Below are 25,822 nucleotides of genomic sequence, written 5' to 3'. Positions count from 1 at the left end.
TTTTGGGGGGAGGATAAAATTTCACTTAGCTGTGGTTCAAAGTCAGTGTTCTCTATCAAATCAATTTATGATCACCTGTAAAATGATTACAGATTTTATAATCATCTGTAAAAAATCATTTTTAACTAAGGGGCCACACAAAAACAGGTAGTGGGCTGGATTCAGCTTGCAGGCCAACGTTTGGGACCCTAGCTTAAAGGATCAAGTCTCAGCCCCTTAACTTGCAAACATGGCAGCGAGGTCATTCCCAGCTCCTCTGCAGACAGGTACCCCAACTGCTTTTTGCTTCTTTTTTTTTTTTGTGGTACGCGGGTCTCTCACTGTTGTGGCCTCTCCCATTGCGGAGCACAGGCTCCGGACGCGCAGGCTCAGTGGCCATCACTCACGGGCCCAGCCGCTCCGCGGCATGTGGGATCCTCCCGGACCAGGGCACGAACCCATGTCCCCTGCATCGGCAGGCGGACTCTCAACCACTGTGCCACCAGGGAAGCCCGCTTTTTGCTTCTTAAATAGGCTTCACTCTCTTGCCCCTGAGTCTCTTCTTCCACCTCGTTTCCAACATGGGAATTCCTGTCTCTGCTAGGCTATGCTCTTTTTCAGGAATACTTATCTGGACACCTTCCCTAATCCCCTTTCTCCCGTTGATCACAGTGTGGACCTGTAGCACAATACTGAGCACATAATATCAGAGTTAGGTGTTTACTGAGACTCTCTTAAGGGAAGGGGCTATGGCATGCCTATTATACTCAGTGCACATGCCCCCAAATAGGGAGGGGCTCTAGTGACCCTGTCCCAGGTCTTCTAACTATGGGACCGTGTTTCTTGCACCACCTCCACTGTGGGCCACCCATCAGCCTTGAAGGCACCATGTTCTTACTCCCTACCACACCCCTGGCCTCAGCTGATTGATCTGGGGTGGGCACTGGATCCAAGCCAGGCCTCTCAATTTTTCCCTGAGAACTTCCAAGCTGTGACTGAGAAATGGCAGCAGGGGTAGGAAGTAAAACTCTGGGGGGCTGGTCACCATGATTTCCATCTTGAGGGGAGATGCTGCCATGAGAGAGGAGTAGGGGGAGGTGCAGAGAGAAGCAGGCAGGACTCCTGGGCAGAGAGAGCCCTGGTGGCATTCTAGTCTGGCCTTGGCACTTTCTCCCAAGTCTCCACTGTGTTCCTGTCCGGCTAATCATGTGCCTGTCAGTGCTTTCTTGGAAACCATAAGACAATAGACAGTCCTTTATACCTGAGCTAATTTGAGTTGTATTGTCAGTGGCAACCCAAAGACTCCTACATATCCTTATCTTGGCATTCTCTCCACTGTGCCACTGGTATTCAAACTTTCTTAAAGCACAAGAAGCCCCTGTTCAAACAAAATCTTACGTGGAAGCCCAAGCTGTAGAACAGATGATAGCATAGAGTAGACTGCACAATATGGACTGCCTGGTGCTAAATCCCCGCTCTGATGACTCCTAGCTTTGCAATCAAGGCTGAGACAATTATCCTCTCAGCCTCAGTTTCCCTCTTTGCAAAACCAGAGAGTAGAGGTATCCAACTCTTAGGGTTACTATAGGGCTTAAATAAGTTAATAGATAAAAATCATTTAACTCACTGCCAGGGATATAACAATCACTCAATAAGCATTAGCTTAAAAGTGGGGTATGGAGAAACCCAGAGCAACTGCCACCCTCAGCTACCTTTCTTACCTCTTCCCTCACCGTAATGTCTTTGGCACATGTGTAATGTTTAAAATTATCTGAAATGATTGGTTTAATATATCTTCCTGCCTAGACTAGAAAGTCACACAAAGACAAGAAGCATATTTATCTTGGTTATTCATTGTCTTTCCCCAGTTCTGCCTAGCACAGTAAGTGGCCCATAGAAGATATTCAATAACTACTGCTGACTAATTGATAATAAATATATGTTATCTCATTAAAAAATAGGCACCACACATGTTACCAAATCTGGTGCTTTTTGCAGCAGAATCAGAAGTCATAAAAAGAGAAAAAAAGGCTTGACCTATAGGACAGCCCACTCAGAACTAAAGTTAATTCTTTTGGTTTGGGCAGCTATATTACTTAAAGTTTCCCAGGTTTTCACCATTTTAAAACTAATTAATGTAATGAAAACACAACATGACAGAACTTATAAGATGCATTTAAAGCAATAATAAGAGGACAATTCATAGCCTAAAACACATATCAATAAAAATAAAAACCCAAATGAATTCAATTCCCAATTCAAAAAGATAGGAAAAACTCCAACAGAGTAAAACAAAATAAGTTACAAAGAAAGAAAGAATAAAGATAAAATCAGAAATTAATGAAATAGAGAATAGGAAGGCAATTTATCCATAGAATTCAAATCCTGTTTCTTAGAAAAATTAACAAAATAGACAAACCACTAACTAACTCAGTCAAGAAAAAAAGTGAGAAAATCCAAATAAAAAACTAAGAATTACAATGGGAAAATAACTATTAAAAAAGTAGAAATTTGAAAAATCCATGAGACTACTTGGCAAATCAATCTGAAAATGTGAATGAAATAGATAATTACCTAGAAAAACACAGTTTACCAAAATGACCCTGTTAGAGATAGAAAGCTTCAACAGACCAATTTGTTTGTAGAAGATGTAGAGAAAATTGTCAAGGAATTTTCCCCCCTAAAAGCACCATGCCTAAAGAGTTTTACACGTGGTACAAACTTTCAAAGACTAGATAATTTTAATGTTGTATAAAATCCTTCAGTGCATAGAAAATAAAGGTAAACTTCCAAATTATTTTTATGAAGCAAAATAACATTGATACTTAAACAAATATCACTTACAAATATTGGTGCAAAATATTTGCAAAAAATAAATATTAGCAAACAGAATCAACATCACACTGAGAATAATTCATTATGACTAAGGGGATTTATTCCAAGAATGCAAGTTTGGTTCAATATTATAATAAAATGCACCATATTAAGTGATCTAAGAAGAATCATCTGATTATCTCCATTGATGCTGACAAAGCCTTTGATCCAGCAATTGTTTCTAATTTTAAAAAACCCAACAATTATTTCTAATTAAAAAAAAACTCATGAAAATAGAAATTCATGGATACTCCCTTAGCATGATAAATATATATAAATCTTTGTCCAAAGCCAGCATATATTAAATGAGGAATAACTAGAGGCATTTCCATTAAGATCAGGAACAAGGCAAGGATGCCTATTATTCCACATTATTTATTATTGTTCTGGAGGTATGAACCAATTCAATTAGACAAAATAAATCAATCAGAGGCATAAAACTTGGAAAACAGAAAGTAAAACTGTTTGCAGATGATGTAATAGTACACCTGGAAAACTTGAGAGAATCGGTGCTCAAATTAACTCAAGCAAGAAAAGAATTAAGCAAACTAGCAGAATATAAAATTAACACAGAGAAACTTATAGTCTTCGTACACACAAAAATAACCAGTCAAAAGGTGTAACAGTGGATAAAACTCCACTTATTGTTGGGAGCCAAGAAGTTTTCGCCATTAGAAGATGGCCGACACCCTGCTTCTCTTCCTGATTTATGAGATAGAAGTTCGCGCCTAAAATGAAAGCCCGCGCACGCAGCACCAATGATGATTAGCCAAGTACTTCCCTCATTCTGAATCCCGCCCCCCTTTCTCTGCAGTGTATAAATACAGCTACCGCAGCAATAAAAGTTTGAGGCTTGATCAGGATTCTGTCTTGCCTCCATTCTTTCGCGTCTCCTGCCCTTCCCCCTTTTTTTCAACCCCCACAGGTTCCTCCTCAGACTCACAAGGATTTGTCCTGCTGGTCGGGACTCCCGGGGACGCCCGGGGCCGTACACAATTGGCGCCCAACGTGGGGCCTGAGGAACGGATCCTGACGGAGGTAGCACGCTTACGAACGCCTGGCCAGGCACCCACTGAGCCGCCGCGAGACTTACTCGAAAGTGCAGCTTGATTAGGTCCCCGGAGGACTGGCCGCCCTTCGGCAGTCGTGACCTGAGGATAAGGTAAGCGGAGCTATAAATATGGGACAGGAATTGAGTTCCCATGAACTCTTTCTTCAGGGGATCGAGGATTCCCTCAAGATGCGGAAGATTAAGGCTAGAAAAAAAGATTTGCGTGAATTTTTTATGTTCTTGTCTGATGTTTGCCCATGGTTCCCACAGGAAGGGACAATAGATAAAAAATGCTGGAATCGTGTAGGAAATTGTTTAAATGATTATTATCAAACCTTTGGGCCTTCTAAAGTGCCTGTGACTGCATTTTCGTATTGGAATTTAATTAGGGAGATTCTCATGGGTCATTTTTTTGACCCCGATGTCCAAAAGGTTGTAGAGACCGGGGAAACAATTCTTAAAGCAGCCTCTCGTCTCCATTCAGCTTGTCCATCCGTTACCATTGATATGGGTTCAAATGAAGAGTTCCCAAAAATTCCAGAAACCGGTCATCATTATCCCACAGATGATAAAGTTATCCCAAAGATTTATCCTTCCCTTACTGCTATTAAGGGTGATCCAATGATGACCAGCTTTCCCCCCAAGATCAGGAAACTCTCGATGAGCAGGCTGCTCGTTATCATCGCAATGATGATCCCTTTTGAAGCCTCCACCATCTTATAATACTCCTCATCAGATGCCTGCCTTTAGCGCCCCTGCTCCCATTGCCCCCCTGATTGATCCCCTTCGACAGGCTAAGATGGCCTTAACCCAGGAAATTTCCTCTTTGAGAGATGTTTTACAACAAAAACGGGAACGCTTGGATCTCCTAAAGGAGCTTAAGGCCCTTGAGGTGGAGCTTACTTCTTTTAATGTCTCGAACGGTCCCAATAAACCCCCGCTTCGACAAAAACCAGGATCCATTAAGTTAGCCTTCCCTGTTACTCGCAGTCAAAATTTACCCACTCAAGGTGAAATTCAAGCTGAAGATAGTGAGGAAGGGGAAGAGGAAGAGGGAGAAGAATCTCCTGAACCTGATGAGGGACCAGATATTCATAATTCTTCTGGGGGCGGCCCTTTTGAACATAAATATCGCCGCCTCAATTTAAAACATATAAAAGATTTAAAATCTGCTGTCAATAATTATGGGCCCACAGCCCCTTATACATTGGCAATCTTGGAGGGATTAAGCGATCGCTGGCTGACCCCAAATGATTGGCTTACCCTGGCTCGGGCCACCCTTTCTGGGGGAGATTTTGTTTTATGGCGCACTGAATTTGTAGAAAATTGTAGAGAAACTGCCCAAAGAAATGCTGAAAACAGAACTTCCCGATCATGGACCCGAGATAAATTACTTGGCCGTCCCCCCTATGAATCCAATGAGTCTCAGGCTGCTTTTCCCCCTGGTTTGTTGGCTCAAATACAAAATGCTGGCCTTAAGGCCTGGCGCCGTCTTCCGCCTAAGGGTTCGCCCACAACTTCCTTGGCAAAAATTCGCCAGGGACCAGAAGAGCCTTATTGTGAGTTTATTAGCCGCCTCACGGACGCCGCCGAGCGTGTAGTGGGTGATAGTGAAACTGATAATGCCTTTGTTAAACATTTAGCTTATGAAAATGCCAATCCGGCCTGCCAAGCTGCCCTTCGGGCTCATCGTGGTGGTAGCCTGGCTGATTACATTAAGTTGTGCTCCGGAATTGGTCCCTCCCATTCTGTTGGTCTTGCGATTGGAGCTGCTCTAAAAGATTTTATTAAAGATACATCCGTCCTAGATAAACAACAAAAAACTTGCTATAATTGCAAACAACCTGGACATTTTGCCCGGGATTGTTCATTACATAGACAAGGACAGTCATTAAAGGCTAACCCACAACAACCCCGATATCAATCCCGGGCTCCTCCCACCACCGTTTGCCCTCGTTGTAAAAGAGGCAAACATTGGTCTTCAGAATGTTTTTCAAAAACGGATATAAATGGCCAATTGCTCCCCAAAAAACAGGGAAACTTTTCACGGGGCCAGCCCCTGGCCCCTTCCTTGGAACCAAACCAAGGGGCAATTCGGTTTGTTCCTCAAAAATCTGGACAAGTTCCCTGCACCCAGATGTTGGCTCCCTCTGTCGAGCCACACCCGGAGATGGATGTTACCCATCTTGCTGAATTTGGAAAATTAAAATTTATTCATGTGTCCATTGATACCTTTAGCGGCTTTATATATGCCTCCCTTCAGGGAGGAGAAGCCACAAAAAACATTATTTCACATGTGCTCCAATGTTTTACAGTTTTAGGCAAGCCTCAAATAATTAAAACAGATAATGGGCCTGGGTATACCTCCCAGGCTTTCCAAGATTTTTGCACCCGGCTTCAAATAAAACATCTTACGGGAATTCCATATAACCCCCAGGGTCAAGGCATAGTAGAAAGAGCCCATCAAACCCTTAAAAATACCATTTCCAAGCTTAAAAATAATGATTTAACTGCTACAAAAAATTCCCCAAAAAATATTCTTAGTCATGCCCTGTTTGTAATTAATTTTTTACAATTAGATAATAATGGTAGATCTGCCGCCGATCGCCTTTGGCATCAAGAAACTAAAAATCAATATGCACAAGTTATGTGGAAAGACCCTTTGACCTTTAAATGGCATGGACCCGATCCACTCCTCATCTGGGGGAGGGGATCCGCATGTGTATATAATACCAAAGAAGGTGGAGCACGCTGGTTGCCTGAGCGCCTTATTAAACCTATAAGTTCTATAAAGTAATAAATTTTATCCAGGGCCCTTTTCCCTGAGATTGTATTTCTTTTTCTTTTTCAGAAAAAGATGGAGACCCTCCTAATATTGAAAGAGCGGCAGAGACAACATGAGTTATCCGTTGTGACCCTGATCCTGTCATCTTTGCTGGTTGTTGGACAGGCTGAAAGCACTCCCCACTTGCCTCAAAATTTAACCTGATACATTACCATCGCCTCGCCATTACAGAAGCAGAACCAAAGGATGATTCTGGCTGCCCCTCCACTGGAGCGGCATGAAACAGAGACATGCCTACCCCCCTCTTTGATGGAGGGTATGGGTACCGAGTTGAGTGTGGCAGCAAAGCATGCACAAGGGAAAACGTGTATATATGTATATACAAGGTAATCTCTGTTATTCCCTGTGAGTATACCTGAATTATGATAGAGGTTGGTATCTAAACATTGTTTTTGGCTTTTAGTAGCTAAGATTATCTTTGGCTCTGCCTCTCCTCCCTAAAAGATACCAAGAGCCGATGAGTGTGGACACACATACCTTGTCCACGGGAGGATTCAGGTCACTACTCCCTCACTCGGTTAATGCCCACCTCCTTAAAAGAAATAAAAAGGGAGGAAATGTTGGGAGCCAAGAAGTTTTCGCCATTAGAAGATGGCCGACACCCTGCTTCTCTTCCTGATTTATGAGATAGAAGTTCGCGCCTAAAATGAAAGCCCGCGCACGCAGCACCAATGATGATTAGCCAAGTACTTCCCTCATTCTGAATCCCGCCCCCCTTTCTCTGCAGTGTATAAATACAGCTACCGCAGCAATAAAAGTTTGAGGCTTGATCAGGATTTTGTCTTGCCTCCATTCTTTCGCGTCTCCTGCCCTTCCCCCTTTTTTTCAACCCCCACAGGTTCCTCCTCAGACTCACAAGGATTTGTCCTGCTGGTCGGGACTCCCGGGGACGCCCGGGGCCGTACACAACTTATAGTAGCATTAAAGAAGATAAAATGCTTAGAAATCAACTTAGTAAGAAATGTACAAAACCTATATGAAGAACACTTTAAAATGTGCCTGAATGTTACAAAAGTAGACATGAACACATATAAAGACATCCCTTGTTCTTTGGTAGAATGACTCAACATCATAATGATGTCAATCCTCCCAATGTCCATTTACAAATAAAACAATTCTCCAAAAAACACCAACAAACTTTTTATGGAGCTAGATAAGTTGATACCAAAATTCATGTGGAAAGATAAAGATGCCAGAATATCTAGAAAACCTGATATACAAAAACCACGAGGGAGGCTTCCCTGGTGGCACAGTGGTTAAGAATCCGCCTGCCCACGCAGGGGACACGGGTTTGAGCCCTGGTCCGGGAGGATCCCACATGCCACGGAGCAACTAAGCCCGTGTACCACAACTACTGAGCCTGCACGCCTAGAGCCCGTGCTCCACAACAAGAGAAGCCACTGCACTGAGAAACCCGCGCACCGCAACAAAGAGTAGCTCCCACTCCCCGCAACTAGAGAAAGCTCGCGTACAGCAATGAAGACCCAAAGCAGACAAAAAAAAAAAAAAAAAAAACACGAGGGGAGTCTAATCCTACCAGGTACTACATCATGCTATGAAATCTCTATAATTAAGGCAATGAGGTACTGGGATTCAAATAAACAAAGAGAAAAGTGGAATAGAAAGAAATCCAGAAAGAGACTCAAGTACATGTGGAAATGTAATATGTGACGAAAGTGTTAATTCACTGGAGCATAGATGGACTCTCTAATAAAATGGTGCTGGACAACTGGGCAGCCATTTGGGAAGAAGATAACATTAGATCCATACCTCATGCCATCCACATAAACTCCAAATTAAAAAAAAATAAACATAAGTAGTAGAAGAACACACAAAGAGTTCCTCTATAAACTGGGTGTACAGAAAGAGTAAAATAAAATAAGATCGAGGGCTTCCCTGGTGGCGCAGTGGTTGAGAGTCCGCCTGCCGATGCAGAGGACACAGGTTCGCGCCCTGGTCCGGGAAGATCCCACATGCCGTGGAGCGGCTGGGCCCGTGAGCCATGGCCGCTGAGCCTGCGCGTCCGGAGCCTGTGCTCCGCAACGGGAGAGGCCACAACAGTGAGAGGCCCGCGTACCGCAAAAAATAAAAAATAATAAAAAAAAATAATAAAGATTGATAAATTACGCTATGTACAAATTTAAAATTATTTTCATAGTAAAGAATAATTGATAATTTATTTAAAAATCTATGTGCATAAGAGGATTACTGTACCTTTTACCCCAAAAAGTGTGAGCTGAGATCAACTGCAAAAGTGATGTCATCTTACATAAATAAGCCACTTGTAAAGTTTCATTTAAAAAGAGCATGGTGGAGGGAGAGAAAGCTACCTGTGGGGAAGGGTGGGAGGGTTTTTTTCCACATTAGTTGGGCTGCAGCTTTACCTTCTTCAGTTTCTTGTGGGCCCCTCTCTGGTTCCCCTGTGCCAGGTCAGCCCCGCCCAGGAGCCGGTATGTCTCTGCCACCTCGGGACTGAGATCGCCATACACTGCCACTTTGGCCTCCAGGGACTCTCTCAGGATGGACGTAGCTCTCTGTGAAAGGAACAAAAAGCTGTCTGGTTAAATAAAAAGTTCAAAGCTGGATAAAGATCAGTGCCTCCTAAGAAAATGATGTAACTGGTAATGCATTTTCACTTTTTAGGGGAATGAGTTTGGGTAGAGTGTCTCATGAGCTGAGCCTACTTTCCTCCTTAAATAGGAATCAGGAAATAATATACATGGGGTGAGGGGGTGTTGCGGGGGACAGGAATGGTTTGAACTCTGAAGAGAGAATGCATAAAGGACCCCTGGAGAAAAAGCCATCTCAGATGTTACAGGAACCCATTTTAGTTGAGTAGTAAGAAGAAAAGCTAACATGCATCGCATCGTGTCCTTTATGTGGCAAGAACCATGCTAAACTGTTTATGTGTGTGAGCTCATTTAACTTGCACCATCTCCTTTAGATAAGGACAATTTTAATCCTTGTTTGCCAGAGGAGGAAACTGAGGCATAGAGCAGTCAAGAAACTTGCTCAGAGTCAGACAGTCCATCAGTGGCAGGCAGATCTAGGATCTGGAACCTGCCAGTTTTAATCCCTCTTAGTTGCAGGCTCTTCTCCCTCTGTACACAGTGATGTTCTTATGTAAGTGAAAACTACAGAGTTTCCTGGCATTTACAGAACATCCAGAACATATTCCAGGGTTTTCCATTTCTCACAAGAAATAGTTCAGGAAACCAAAAGCAAACATTCCAACATGGTGAAAAGTTAAATACATTTGACATCTTGTTTGGTTTATCTGATTTATTTATACCAACATGGAATACAAAATATGAGCTGGTATTAAGCTCTTCAGTCATACACCAAGACATACAGAGGGAAAGCCCTGTATGTCGGTCTCCCATGTTTCTCCTGAAATTCTTCTACGATCTTCTACATAAAAGCATGATTACAGGTAGAGATCACAAACGCCCAATATAAGAGCCGAATAGGGACTTTGCTGTTGGTCCAGTGGTTGGGACGTCGCCTTCCAGTGTGTGGGGGGGTGCGGGTTCAATCTCTGGTCGGGGAGCTGGGATCCCACATGCCTCATGGCCAAAAGCCAAGGCACGGAACAGGGTCAATACTGTAACAAATTCATTGAGGACTTTGGGGGTGGTCCACATCAAGGAAATCTTTAAAAAAATATATGGGAGAAATAAGTGGACCTTAAAAGAAAAATAGAGCCGAATAAAGCAGGAACCAGTGAAGGAGCCTTGCCCACCGCATAGCCCTGAAGGCATCCTGCTAGCGCTCCCCAGATAGAGGAGTTCGCAAGGCCTTTACTCAGTTTATTGGCAAGAATATGAATTAGGTGCTGGGGGTAGGATCAGGGAACCACGGTAAAAGGCACTGTTAAGGCAGAAACAATTTCTCAGATGGAAAGATAAATCACTGCTGGGGAAGAGAAACTGTAAATTGTGAAGTGTGTGACCCACCTTGGTATGGGTCTTGCCTGATGCTAAAGCCTGTCGTGTCCCTTCCCAGTGTCTGTGATGCAACTGTTGGGTTTGGCAATTCTTCCATGAAAATTGGTTGTCAGGCTTGGAGGAGCCAATGATGGAAAGAAGAGCCAGACACCTTTTCCTAAATGAAGCTCTCAATGCCATTTACAGCCTGATTGGGGAAACTAGAGATAGATGTGCATGAACTTGAATGGCAAGTCAAGATGGCAATGGAAGAGCTGCCACATGGATATGGGTTTAAAGGAAAGAGACAGTGATAGTCTCTGAGAGTTAGAAAAGCTTAATGGAGAGAAGTGAAGAATAAATAGGATTTAGGTGGACCAAGAAGAGGGCATGGGAACCTGGGAGCACAGTGGGAGCTGGGGGAAGCACACGGCACATTCAAGGCCAGTGAGGGGACTAATTTGACTATAGCAGAGAAAGTAGGAAGAGGAGCAGAGGGAGATGAGGCAGGAGTCACGGGCTGGGCTGGTGGTGGAGACCTTCATGCCAGGCTGAGGAGTTTAGATTTTCTTATGGGGAATAAGAAGTCAGAGAAGATTCCTGAGCAGCAGAGCAGCACAACTAGAAGAGTATCTTTTAACCTGTGGCAAAGTAAACTTCACTTACATTTTACCTTAAAAGGCATTTTCCTTCCCAAGGATCACCTTCCTGTTGGCAAAGGGTCCTAGCCCACATGTAGGCTGTGACACATCTGAGGTGGTCTGAGCACATCCTTGTGCTCGTGCCTGGGACTGTCCTTGGGCCCGGCCCCATTGGCCAGCTCCTGCTGGAACCCACAGTGAGGTCTGTAACCAAGAGTGAGCATAACACAAGGTGACACATTTGGTTGGACAGATTGTGTCACACACAAGGGTGCCTGGCAGGAGAATGAGGAGGGCTGAAGTCCGGCCCGTGTTCCGCTCTCTAAGCAATGTGCCCTGGCATGGACTGCACCCACCTGAGGAAGAGGCAGCTTTGTCTATTCTTACAAGGGCACCAGAAGGGCTGGCAGGGGCTGTAGAATGAAAAGATCCAGTTTGCTAAAATCTCCAGGGGAGGCCTCAGGAAGTGAGGTACATCTTTAGATCAATGCCACTGATTTGGGTGACTTGGGCAAGGGCAGTGAGGTGTGGCAGCTGTGATGACAGACACCAGGGCAGGAAGCCAGACAGGAACGGGGAAAAGGGTGGATGCCCTGTGGCAGCCAGAGCAGTCAGACAGCCCATAGCCAAGCATCCATCCACCCATTGGCTCAACGCTCCCTCACCATGAATAAGAGTCCTTGCTGTCATGGAATTTGGTCTAGTCAGGGAGAGACAGTAACTGTCCACAATATATTATTGTAATACATTACTCTGTTATATAATTATATCAGACAGGATTCTATGATGAAGAATAGTGGGGAGAATCTAATGAAGACTGAGGGAGGGGAATCGGGCAAGCTGGTGAGTCCTGAAGGATGGATCTGCATTAGCCAGGAGATCAATGAGGAAGAACCTTCCAAGAGCAGGAGACAAATGCTGATGCTGCCCAGAAGCGGGGATTAGAAAAGGCCACTGTGGCTGGAACACAGATCAGGGGAGGGGGCAAAAATGAGACTGGAAATGTCAGCAGAATCCATAACGTGCAAGGTATTGTGGGCAATGTGGGATTCTGGCTTATCTTAAGGGCTCTGAGGAGCCAGTGTAGTATTTTACAAATGGGAGTCCACTGATCAGATGTGCTTTTTGCAAAGATCAACATGGTTTCCTTATTCAGAATGGATTAGAAAAGGGCAAGAGTGGAAGCAGCAGCTGCGGAGCCAGAGTTTGTTAGAGAGGTCCAGTTGGGAGATGATGACTGACAGAGGTGGAGATGGCAACCAATGGATGGATTCAAGGGGCATTTTGAAGGTAAAAATGACTGATGAGCTGGAAGGGGTGAGGCATGATGGGGGCAGAATTCCCCTCAGATCTCTGCCCTGAGCACTCCACATAGAACTTCTAGAGATGTTCTGGAATCTGAGGCCACTGGAAGGCCCCTCTCTACTTGGTTGGGTGATCCAGAAAAATATGGAAACTCCATTTGTTATGGTTACTGTAGCCCGACTTTGGCCCGACGAACATTCGTGCATCTAGATTAAAAACCTATGTTCCTTAAGCTCACATCAACTGAGAGAAGGGTGAAGGATTAAGGGTTAGGAGAGAGCTGTCGGGGAGAAGGTCTACATAAAAGCAGAGGAAATAAAAAGGTTTTCATCTCAAGGACTTGCCTTGACAGGTTAGAGGTTTTTTGTTTTTTAAAAAGTATTTATTTATTTGGCTGCGTCGGGTCTTAGTTGTGGCATGCGGCATCTTTCATTGCGGCACGTGGGCTTCTCTCTAGTTGTAGCATGCAGGTTTTCTCTCTCTAGTTGTGACACGGGCTCCAGGGTGCGTGGGCTCTGTAGTTTGCGGCATGTGGGCTCTCTTGTTGAGCCGCGCAAACTCAGTAGTTGTGGTGTGCAGGCTTTGTTGCCCCATGGCATGTGGGATCTTAGTTCCCTGACCAGGAATCGAACCCATGTCCCATGCATTGGAAGGCGGATTCTTTACCACTGGACCACCAGGGAGGTCCCATTGACAGGTTAGAGTTGAAAAAAATATCTGTATAAAGGAAGCATGTGGGTATCTGGTAGTTGTTAGGCTTTTTATGGAATAAGTTCCCAAGGGTTTAAGTACCAATGAATATAAATTCTGGGTCTGGTTCCATTTTTACAAGCCATGGAAAACATGCCTGTATGGTTCAACGGACAGTGAGCCGTAACTTCTGCACTGTGTAGTTCTTATTAGATATGCAACTTTCATCCATTAGCTAAGATAGTAAGAGAGGAATTAGACACACTAACTTCCACCCTCTATGCCAGCCAGAACCACAGGCTGCGGTAAGCAGAGTCTCTCCAGTGGGTTCTCAAGGTTTCTAGTCCTTTAAGATACTCTGCAGGTGGACATGGCATCTACATTCTCATGAACTTTTTTGTTTCCCGAGAGCGAATATCTGGGAGCTGCCCAAGAGTGGCTGCCTGGCTTTATTTATCCCTCTCCCCGTGGAGCCTGGCACATGCCTTGCACATGGTAGATGCTTAATGCTTTCAGAGTGCAGGAGTAGCCCTTTGGATATCAACTGGGTCGCCAAGGTAAATAACTAGTCAGCTGTGGTCCAAACTCACTTACCTCTTTTTGTCCAGTGACTTGTAGAAAATGGCAATAATCATCTTGAATTGAAAGAAATTTGGCTTTTCCTATCCCTTCAGCATCCTTAAGATTAGCCATGCTATCTTGAAAATACTGCTCAGCCACATCTGAAGAAAAGCATCACAACAACAATTTTGAAAACAGCTTGCAGATTTGAAATGGAAACAGAATAACTATGTGTTTAGTCATGGTGAATGATATGAAAATAATAAGTAATTGGACAAGATAACCCAGTTAAGGAAACTGTCTTTTGTCAATTAATCTGACTGTTTTATTAGACAGGGTCTAGTTCTCAGAAAGATACTGCAATTTATTTTCGTTGGTTTTCATACATCTTCCCTTTCCCAGTGATACAGTAAGCAAAGTTAATGCAAACAGGGAAACTATCCCCTAGACCTGACACATGTTAAATTTTCAGATTGATTAACCATTAATTCTTTGTAAAACTCTGGTTGCTCCTCACTGGGGTTAGGACTCCAAGGATCCACTGACTTCAGTGGACTCTGTAATCTTGGAATGTAGCGTGATAACCCTAAAATTCTGGAAAATATGGCTGACACGCTGCTGAAGCAAAAACCTCAACCATTCCAAACACTTAAGCATACTGGTTATAATATAACAAAAATATTTGAAATATTTGCAAATCTTGAAAGCAAAAAAAGGAAAAATCTCAGGTATGGAAAATGAAGAGGAAACTAAAAGCCAAAGCAGGGAAGGGGAGCTAAAGCTGAATGGTCCACGAGGGGATTAGGAAAAATGTGTACTGTATTCCAAGATGGGGTTTGATAAGCCTGAGTAGGGCTGGAGATGAAGCCTGAGGCCTCTGTGTGGTAGGAAGCTGGAATGGGGCTCCCTGCAAAAATCCAGTGTTATAGGCAGATTTCTAGGATGTCCCCAAATGACCCTCAACCTTGATTATGCCCTCCTCTTTGATTATGGGTGGAACTTATAAATATGCTGAGATATTACTCCTGTCATAAGATTATGTTATATGGCACAGTTGACTGTGAGAAAGCAAGATTACCCCTTGGGCATAACCTAATGACACCAGCCCTTTAAAAACAGAGTTTTCTTCAGTTGGAGGCAGAAAAGGAAGGCAGAGAGATTCGAAGCATGAAAGGGATTTGAAAAGGAGGTTCTCCATTGCTGAGATGGAGGGGACCATGGTACAAGGACTCAAGAGTGGCCCATAGGAGCTGAGAGAGGTCAACAGTTAGCAGGAAAATGGGGAGTTCAGTCCTACAGCCACAAAGAACTGAATCCTGATAATAACAGGGATGAGCTTAGAAAAGGACTCCATGATCCAGATGAGAATGTAGCTGGCTGACAACTTGATTTTAGCCTGAGCAGAGACGCCAGCCTTACCATGCTAGACTTCTGACTGACAGAATTGTGAGCTTAAACTGGGTGTTTAAACAACCATAATTTGCTATGCAGCAAAAGAAAACCAATATAGCCAGGAATCCCTAAAATTGAGATAAGAACAATTGCGCTGGTCCAAGGAGAAGCCTCAAGGCTGTCCCTCCAGAGGCCATGGCTAGAAAAAGAGCATCTGAAAGAAACTGGGACACTGCACGTGAGGCAGGCACATGTTTGAGGGCTGAATCTGCACCACCTACATGATTTGGAAGTTCTTTTGTTTTAAATTGTTCTACATCCCTCTCCCTCCCTCCCTCCCTCCCTCCCTCCTTTCCTTCTTTCCTTTTTTCCTTCTTTCCCACCCTCCCTCCCTCCCTTCCTTCCTGCTGTGCTGCAAAGCTTGTGGGATCTTTGTTCCCCGACCAGGGACTGAACCCAGGCCCATGGCAGTGAAAGCACAGAGTCCTAACCACTGGACAGCCAGGGAATTCCCTTGGTTTGGAAATTCTGAACCAATAAAGTAGAAACTAAGGGCTTAATCTCCAAAATATACAAATAACTCATACAACTCAACAACAAAAAAACCAAACAACCCTATAGAAAAATGGGCAGAAGACCTTAATAGACATTTCTCCAAAGAAGACATACAGACGGCCAGTAGGCACATGAAAAGATGCTCAACATCACAAATTATTAGAGAAATGCAAGCCAAAACTACAAAGAGGTATCACCTCACACCAGTCAGAATGGCCATTGTTAAAAAGTCTACAAATAACAAATGCTGGAAAGGGTGTGGAGAAAAGGGAGCCCTCTTACACTGTTGGTGGTAATGCAAGTCGGTGCAGCCACTATGGAAAACAGTGTGGAGGCTCCTCACTGTTACTCAGTGTAGAAACTTCTAGCACTTAATTCTTTTCCACCTTTTCATATTAATTTATTATGCTGAGTCTTGCCAAGCTCAAAAAAACACTGGTGGAGGAGAGGATGTTGGGGAAGCTGTAGAAGGCAAGAAGCATCTAGGATCCCCCAGGGTTATTTCTTTCTTCGGAAAAAAACATCAGAGGGCCTGGCAGATGGTGGAAACTGTGGACCACTTAGGAAAAAAGAAAAGCCCACTTACCTTGTTTCCTCTAAGTCTTAAACATAGTTCATTTTCATTTTATGTGGATGATACTAAGAAGTCAGACCATTTCTTCGATAGAATAAGTACAAAATCTTAAGATGTCTTTTGAAAAGAAGCTATTAGCATTTATTAATGAATTCTGTTGAGAAATTTCGTAAAGAGAAATATGCATTCCTAGCAAGCTCTGTCTCCAAACTGTTTTTACTTAGGTAAAACTAAAAATAGAATTACCATAAGATCTAGCAATCCCACTCCAGGGCATATACCCAGACAAAACTATAATTCAAAAAGATACATGCATTGCTATGTTCACAGCAGCACTATTCACAGTAGCCAAAACATGGAAACAACCTAAATGTCCACTGACAGATGAATGGATAAAGAAGATGTGGTACATATATACAATGGAATATTACTCAGCCATAAAAAAGAATGAAATAATGCTGTTTGCAGCAACATGGATGCAACTAGAGATTATCATACTAAGTGAAATAAGTCAGAAAGAGAAAGACAAATACCATATGATATCACTTATATGTGGAATCTAAAATATAGCACAAATGAACCTATCTATGAATTATAAATAGACTCACAGACATAGAGAAGAGACCTGTGGTTGCCAAGGGGACTGGGGGTGGGGGAGGGAAGGACTGGGAGTTTGGAGTTAGCAGATGTAAACTATTATATAGAGGATGGATAAACAACAGGTCCTACTGTATAGCACAGGGAACTATATTCAATATCCTGTGATAAACCATAATGGAAAAGAATATAAGAAAAAGAATGTGTATAAAGTAGAAACTAGCCTGAAAGTGGAAAAATTATAGGACTCCAGCACAGGGGTAGCAAACTTATTCCGTAAAGGACCAGATGGTAAATATTTTAGGCTTTGAGGACTAAATGGTCTCTACTGCAGCAAAAAAACAGCCAGAGGTGACATGTGAAATGGAGCTTGGCTGTGTGCCAAGAAAACTGTTTACAAACATGGGTGGGGAGCTGCATTAGCGTGTGGACCGTAAGTTTGCTGACCCCTGCTCTAGCAGAGGGAAATGTGATTGTCTTCCTCCCTCAGGGATGTGGGACACCTCCCCCCTCCACCCTGAAGTGCCTGCTGGAGAAAACCTCACGGGGACACATGACAGTACGTAAAGTTTGTTGGGGACGATTGTGAACCATACATACAATGGTCTACTTAACATTTCCATTTGGACATCTCATATGTACTGTGTAGCACAAATACACATGAGCAAAAAGCTCAGATGTTTTCTTTGGCTTCTTTAGACTTCCTCTGTATTTGATTATTTTCCCTTTCTCATCTCTAATATTGTTTTTGTGCCTTCTCCCCATTTCTCTTGATTAGACAGGACAGTGTGTTATCTATTTGGATATTCTTCCAAAGAGTGGGCCCTCAAATTAGTTTTTCTCAGACTGTGATGTGAATGCCAGGTGCTTCCAAAGAGGCCTCCATGAACGCAGGGCTCCAGAATTCATGGAGGAGCAAGGAAGGGGCCGGCCTGCGCAGACTGTGGTCGCTTCTGGAGGCGGCAGTGAGTGGGAAGGAGGGCAGGCTCTGCAGGTCAGGGGCTGCCTGCGTCAGGCTCCAGCGCTGCCACCTTCTGGCTGTGCGCCTCCATTGTTGGCCTCGGCTTTTTCACTCAAAGAGGAATCTTTAGGCTAGCGCCTCCATTATAGGGTTGTTGTAAGGAGTAAATGGGTTAATGCACACACAACTGATGACGTGCCTGACACCTAGTCAGTGCTCAGTAACTGTTAACCATTTTAGTTTCAGGGACAGTTTCGATCACTGTGGCTATGGGCCTCCCTCATCCATACTAGGCTGACCAGCAGGCACACTGGAAGCAGAGATGGACATGGAGAGGACAGGAACACTTGGAAAACAGAGTGGTCAAAAGGCACAGAAGCCTGGGATCATGTGCGGATAAACGGCTCTGTACACCTCAAGAGCTCCAGCCCTGAAATTCACAATGAGCACGGTGGGTCTCCAGAAACGATTCAAGTACATCCCATGTGATCTGTTGTAGAAAGGAGAGAAGTAAACACTTGGCAAATGTGTCTGTCAAATCCAGGCAACCTAAAGAAAACTTAGGTGTGAAAACAAGTAAGTTTCATTTATCTGCAAGATTTACTTTGCTTAGGGTCTAGGCAGTTGCCAGATAGAAGCGAGAATTAGGCTGGGAGGTGCTGCCTTTCAGAGAGGTCTCGGTGCTGACTGGCCCCAGACTTTGTGACTAGACAGGAGTCTATTGAACTGGAGTCCCTGCTCCACTCTTTCAATGGGGGTCTATCCACTGCCAGACCAGCTGATGGATTTCTAGAGTATTACTCAAATTTTTTCTTGGTAGGAGAAAATTTTACTACTGTACATGAAAAGTGTTACATCTCTTTAGTCCTTGCTGGCTCATGGGAGAAAATATTACAGATTAAATGTTCAGACCATGTATTAACTTTGGTTGCTTTGATAATCTGATGACAGCAAATGTGGGGATGATGTGGCACTTATTTTGTTGATTCTAAAAGCATTACAGAGATGTATGTTCCATGTCTAAAAATTAACAAGTCTATTCAGGAATGGAGTACTGTTGATATTTTAGTTTTCTGTCTAATTGGGAATTAACCAAAGAATGTAACTGAGCCCTTCTTGAAGAGTAGAAGCTTTTCCGAGTCTCAGCCTCATTCCCCAGATATGAGCCCTTGCTCTGAAGACCTGTAGTTGTAAAGGGCATAGGAAGGAGTTGGGACTGAACAGGTAAGAACTGAGTTTCTGACCCTGGGCTTTTGCAGAAGAAGTGGTGCCAGGCTCAGAAAAGGAAGAGATCAAAAGGGATGGGAAGCATTTCCCTCCTTTCCTGGGTAAGGAGCTGGACTCTCAGACACAGGTGGACATAGCTGCGCTTTGTCCCTTTCCAGCCCCTCTCTGGTAAAGTTCTCCCACCTCTTAGTATTCCTTCCCCTGGCAGTCACATGCTGACCAACACCCCTTCCCCCGAAAAAACCACCCCGTTTCGGCTGGTCCCATAGAGCTTAGTGCCAGATGCCCCTTTCCATTGTGTACCTGATCTCACAGAATGCTGGGAGAAAGGAAGCTCCTTGGCCTAACTCATACTCGTGTGTAAATGGCTCAAACCTCTAACTCAGGGAGGCCTAGTCACATTTTCCAAAGAGGATGCTTGTTAGCATATTTGGATCTCTGGAAGAGGGACTGGAAGTGAGGGAGGAAGGAAGGGGTTGGGGGAAGGAAGGAATTTATTACTCAAACTAAGGTTACATGGCTACTGAAGTGGAAAAAAGCAAGGCTTTGTGGTGAGACGTCAGAGACAGGCCCTGACTGGGAATCTGCCCTCTGGGGTCAGCTCCTAAGGTTGCTGCTCCCCTTTCCCCGTTTCAGAGTCCTCAGCTTCTCAAAAGGTCCAAGTTTCTTCCATTTCTGTTCCTGGGAGGTCTCTAGTCACCGGGGGGCAAGGCCAGGGAGGGGGGGGTCTCTGACAGCTATTGTCACATACAAGCGGACCACATGTCAGGCATCATGTCAGGACCCTTATATATGAGAAGAGCCTAGGGCTCGGGAACAGTGAAAGGTCCAGGGCATACACTGTGAGCGTCTTCCCTGTCTGTAAATTTGAAACCACTTTTATTTTTACCTGGGATATAGGAAAGCTCTTTTATTGCAAGACCCTGACTTATTTTCCCCCATCCCCCAGGCCCCTAAATTAGCTTTCTGAACTATGAATCCCATGATTAGTCTTCGAGGGGAGAGCAAATTTGTCCTATTATTACAGCTAAGGAGTGACTCCCTAAGAAGCAGAGCTGGTTCTCCTGGGAGTGGGCATCCCCCAGGAGGTCCACCTGACACAAGTGACAGTGGGGTTTCCAGAGGGACAGGAGGTCACAGCCCCTGGGGTGGGATGCCACTTCTTGTCACAGACCTTGTGCCTGAAGTTGGGTGTGGGTTCACAAAGAGCCTCGGCAACCTGATGCTGGTGGCGTCGGCAAGAGATGAGGTCATTTTCTAAAGCACAGGAGCATGACTTAGCTTGTAAATCTGAGCCCTAGTGGCACAAGTGTTCCAAGGCCATGAATCTTCTCCCATTTTCATTCCCGCAGAATGTTGGGGCTGTCTGTGAGTTAGGGTGAGGGGGTAAGTGTGGCCCAGCAGGCAAGGTGGCTTAATGTCTCCCGGAGGCCCCTTCAAACTCTATTCCATCTGTATGTTCATATACAGGCAAAAGAAAACAGGGCTCCATTCAAAGAGCAAGAGGAATGTGGGGTTACGATTTGGCACCCAGGAGGTCAGGAGGCTTTTAATTAAAATAAATTCCAGTGACCCTGGGCTCATTTTCTTGAGGCTGTCCCAAGGCAAGAGTTGGAACAGTGAGGACAGCTCTCATTATGAGGGAGGCCTGTGTGTACAATGTGACAATTATCTTTTGTAAGTCTTCAGAAACTGTACTCTGCACTAACTGCAAAAGCATTAAGGACTCCAGGGAATTTGAATATGGAAAGTCTCAAATCCTATCCTGGCATTAACCCAGAGGAGCGCTATCATCCAGCGAACAAATGGATTGAACCCATTTAGACCCTGCTGGGAACTGCCTGGGGCTTTTGCACAGGCAGCTGCCCTGAGGCTGCCCGGCAGCCTTGTGGGGGTCACAGAGTAGCCTGAGGACAGACGAAGCCCTGGACAGGCTGACTCCTCATTGCGTGGCCCTCAGTGGTCCACACTGGAGGCCACCTTCAAGAGGAATGTTTTCACAGGGCCTGGACAGGGCATCCGGGAGCAGTAGACCTGCTGCTCCTGAGCTGTGTGGTCCCTGGAAGTCCATGGCCATCTCTGGGGGCAGGTTTGCATCAGTAGAGTAAGGTGACCAAGATGGCGGCAGGCTGGGTGAGGCTCACACAGCAAAGTGTGCATGAAGTGTCTGCATAGTGCCTGGTGCCCACAGGCCTGGTCTGGGCTCAGTCACCATAGGGACTGCCTGCCTTGAATGTCCTCACCACCAGGAAGCTGATCAGGACTTCCCTCCACCCCCAACACCACCCAGAGTCCCACTTGGGGCCACCCAGTAGTGATCAGGTGCCCAGCGCCTCAGGCCTATTGCCACAGTTGCTTGTCTTGGTGAAGTATATGTCATTTCCATAAGCTGCCCTAATAATATGTTTTGAAGCCAAGTCAGGGTATAAATAACTTAGGCGTTTCTGAGAAGTTCTGAACATAAATTATTATCCAGCACAAAAGTGAAACACCAGAGCCTCATAATAGTGGTTATCAGAGAGCCCATTATCCTCCCTAGGAGAGGGATAAAGCCGCAGACTTTGTTCTCAGACACAAAGATGAAAGGCAGTTTGTAAGCAAAGCTCAGTGAGGTTTCAGTTCTGCCACAGGTTGTCCCTCGGTGAAGAGAGACCAACAGCACAGACTTGGGGTGGAAAAGGCCACACCTTCTACTCCTCTGCTGGTCTCAAGAGCTGCCAACCCCTGCAGCCCACACCTGCCCCCACCTTTGGGGCTTCCGGGCTCCCTGGACCTCTGAGGACAGAGCACCCTCAGAGCCACGACCTCTCTGGCTCTGGAGTGTGGTCAGGTAGGCAGCGCCTGGCCTCTGTCTAAGGCCTTGCTTTGTCTCTAATTGCCAGCGTGACGCTGGACACACCTTGGACTCCAGTCCTCTACATGAGATGTGCTTTAAGGTGCCTTCCAGAGGTTTCTGAGAGGGGGTCCTACTAACGATGGTGGAAAACAGGGTAAGAGGCTTCCCTTTTCTTCTCTGGCCTCACCCACCGCTCTCTCTCTGCTGCTTCCCCTTCCCACCTGGCCTGTGGAGCACTGAGCAGGATGGAAGCTGACATCTGCTTGGGGAGCTCAGGCACCAGGCTCAGGCTGGCTGGGCATTTTGTAATAAGAAGCGGGCCCTGAGTAGGAGCTGAGGAAGCGTCTCTCAGAACACACAGGACTTGAGGTGGGTGGGAAGGCCGAGGAGGAAGAGAGAGGGAGAGGCGAATAGTGAGGAGGAAGGGAGAGGTGGGTGGGTGTGGCCAGCAGCAGCTTACACTCATTCCCACTGCAGGCCTGCACCACAAGCCCCACTTGGAGGCCTCAGGTTGGAGGTGGGCGACAGAGGCAGCACAGGCAGTCAAGGAGGGCCACAGGAAGGTGAAGACCACCTTACCGTGGCTGCTCCCAGGTGGCCACATTACCTGTCAGGAGCCCACTGGAGCTGGGTGCGTCTGTCTGATTTCCAGTCTCTCTGAGACACATGGGGCTCAAGGAGCATCAGTAACCCCATGAGCAGGGAGTAGGCTGCGGGTGGGGCAGGGCTCAGCATGGGGCAAGCTGAGGAGCAGGCCACAGAGGAAGAGCCGAGAAAAGCGGTGATCGCGGGGGGTAAAAAAGAGGAGACTCCATGGAGATGCAGAGCCTACCTTCAGATACTTACATATTTCGTGTCTACTGTATAAAAGGAGGGGAGAGGCCAGGACAAGTGGGGGCCCAGAAGACATACGTATCCGTGCATAGGGAGTTATATCTTGGGAATGCACCCCATGCCCATGAGTCTGTCCATATAGCCAGGGATCCCACCCCCTGCCCCAAGGCGGGCAGGGGCATAACCCATTCCCTTCTGCTGTCTCTGGAACCTACAGAGCTCCCTGGCCTGCTGGACCCCACACCACAGATGGGGCCACTTCCAAACAAGGCCACCCGTGCTCAGCAGGCTCTGCCTCTCAGAGGTTTACACTGAAATGTACTTGGCTTCAGCCCATTTCATTTTAATATCCTTTAGGAGAAGAGTTATAAACACAAGGCCAATGCCTGGAGACTTAGCAGGGTTGGGAGAGCTGTTAATACCAAGTTTGTCTATGGCTGCTCCGGGAAGCTGGCCAGGCTCAGGTTAGTGACATTCTACAAGCCTGAATTGGGAGCCCTTATGCAATCACAATCCTTCGTGACTTCTAAGGCAGTTTTGTCTGCATAAGGAATACAGGAAGGCACAGAGCAAAGGGATTAGTTTGATTGTGGAGCCTGAAACACACTGGCTTCTTGGCCAGTGGCGTTTTGTTTGTCCGAGGGCAATGCCTTCAATGGACATTTAGCAAGTAGGCTATGGAGAATCCCTAGATGAGAAATTTTTCCTATTAACGATTCTTTAAAAAACAAACAAACTGTACTTGGCACAGACTAGTTTAAGCATAGGAGAGCAGAGTTGAGATCCCCGTGCACGTGGATCCCTTGGCACTCAGTGGAAGGTGCAGATTTGCTCCCAGGAGATCTGGCTGGCACTTCTGAACCACAAATGACCAAAGTCCAGGCCAGAGAGTCCTGCCTGGGTAAGAGCTAGGGTGGGGAGGCTGGTCCCCCACTTAGTTGTCAGACAAAGATAAATTCCAAATTCCTGCCTTTCCTTTCCCCTTCCAGGAGGTAGCAGAGGCCTGGAGAAACCTCAGCCCTGGGTGGGCTTCTCTCATTATCGCATTGGCTGTGTGTGAGGGGACAGCAGGGACATGAAAACCAGGCCCCCTGAAAGACGGTGGGAAGGCGCCTGCCCACTGCCACTGCAGCTCCTGGCTGTGGGGGACCCCGCTCCTTCCTGCTTTTTCGGGGAAGCTGAGTCCATGCATGGAACACGGCTGTACCCTCTGGGCCCAGGCCACTGAGCTTAGCAGATAAGAGCCGGAACAAACTATCTTAAAATGCCAGCCAGACAGCTCATTGTTCACAGTCTTCCCCATGTTTGTCACCAAGAGAACAAAGATTCCCACGGCAGCACATTCAAGCTTGTTAACACAGTAGGAATAATCTGTGGTTTCTCTTTGCTTTGATTCTTTTCTGATGTGCCCATTTCAATGGTTGGCTTGAGGCCTTAGGGGCAAGGGCTGGTGCGCCTCTCTGCCCCTGCTCCAGGGCTTCATGCTGCCTCTGCACAAGCATCTGTTTTGATCCGACAGCTTCTCTGCCCAGCCTCCTCACTTAGTGTTGACTCGCCTTCAAGCCTTCAGTAAACTCTCTTCCTGTTGGTGTCAAGGTGATAGACATTTCCAGTGTCTTCTGATTAGTGGAAGCTGAGTCTGAGAAGGGAGCATCCTTACACTGATTGGGGCTTTGTCCCTCTTGGGTAGAGCAATGAGTAGAGAGGATATTGACTGATGGTGCTGGTGGTATGGAGAGCTGGCTGTGTTAGCTCCTTTGTAAAATGGGAGGTCATCTTGCCTCCAAGGCTTGTTAGGATTAAATGGGCATGTTTGTGAGAGTGCCAGCACCTGCATACAACGGGCGCTCGACCCCTGCTACTGCTGTTGTCATCATTGCTAGTATGATTGTTGTTATGATTCCTGCTGGTTCGGGTTCCTGAGGCCTCTGTGAGTCAATATGTTTCAAGCAATCGATCCTCCAGGCCTCAGGCAGAAGTGACCCCCTTCCTAATCTGCAAAGCCAGTTGCAACTGTCTAACTCCCTGCTCTTGGGGGAAGTTTTTTTCTTATCCTTCCCTATTCATTCTCCTCCCCCTTCAGATACTGACTGGCAAGTAGGCTTTCTGGGTGCAGGTCACCAAACAGTCTGAGCTGCCAAAGAGACACGGGGCAGAATGGGGGGCTGAGAGCCTGTGCACGATCCTGGGCTGGCCCCTTCCCAGACGGCACTCAAACTGGTTTCCTTGGGCCACCGTTGCTCTTCTCAAGTCCCTTTCTCTCCCCAAAGCCACACACTCTTTGGGAGGGGAAAGAAGGGAAAAGGGCATGTGCAGTGCCAGTCCTTATAATATAGCATGGAGGTCAAGAGCCTAGGTTCAAGTCTACCACTCCCTGGCTATGGCTCTTGGGAAATTACCTAACCCTCTGTGCCTTAGTTTCTCCATCTGAAAACTGGGAACACTTGTACCAAACTCACAGAGCTGTGGTGAGGATTAACTGAGTTAATAAATATAACATGGTTAGAACCATGACAGTATGTACTATGTAAGAATTCGCTATTATTACTGTGTGAGGTCATTAAATTTTCACAGACCTAATTATCTGTATCAAGTAGGTATTAGTGGCATTCTCTATTTATAGGGGAGGCTATACCAACACCATATTTAGACTGGAAAACTTAGAAAAAAATACATAATTGGATTGTTTCTGATTCTATAATTACACAAAGCAGAATGGTCTAACTTTGCAGCTACAAGAAACAAGTATTTTAGGGACATGATTTCTATTGTTCCCCATCTAATCCATACATTCATCAGGTGTGTACACTGAGCACTAGCTGAGATGCTGGCAAACCAGAATCCCTCTAGGCAAAGATGGTCTCTGGTCTTAGCCTCCTGTAGTTGCTTGGTGTTCTCTGGGAGTAGACCCCCTCCCCCACACCCCAGCAGTTTAAATGCTCAGAAACTTCCAGTTCTCAACCCATGAGCCCCC

At 45.6% G+C, this 25,822-nt stretch overlaps 1 protein-coding gene across 3 annotated transcripts in view; it reads right to left on the bottom strand.

The window, feature by feature from the left end:
• Positions 1-25,822, bottom strand: part of TTC23 (tetratricopeptide repeat domain 23) — a 114,589-nt gene that overhangs the window by 11,540 nt on the left and 77,227 nt on the right. For all 3 annotated transcript variants that reach the window (XM_067755972.1, XM_067755983.1, XM_067755962.1), the window contains 2 exons: positions 13,906-14,033; positions 9,134-9,283 (listed from right to left, as the gene is read on the bottom strand). In XM_067755972.1, coding sequence (XP_067612073.1) covers positions 9,134-9,283; positions 13,906-14,033 — 278 coding nt within the window. The remainder of the gene's footprint in view (positions 1-9,133; positions 9,284-13,905; positions 14,034-25,822) is intronic.

The sequence above is a fragment of the Pseudorca crassidens genome, chromosome 1, assembly GCF_039906515.1.
Source record: "Pseudorca crassidens isolate mPseCra1 chromosome 1, mPseCra1.hap1, whole genome shotgun sequence".
Lineage (NCBI taxonomy): Eukaryota > Metazoa > Chordata > Mammalia > Artiodactyla > Delphinidae > Pseudorca > Pseudorca crassidens.
This window is presented reverse-complemented; position numbering and strand designations above follow the sequence as displayed.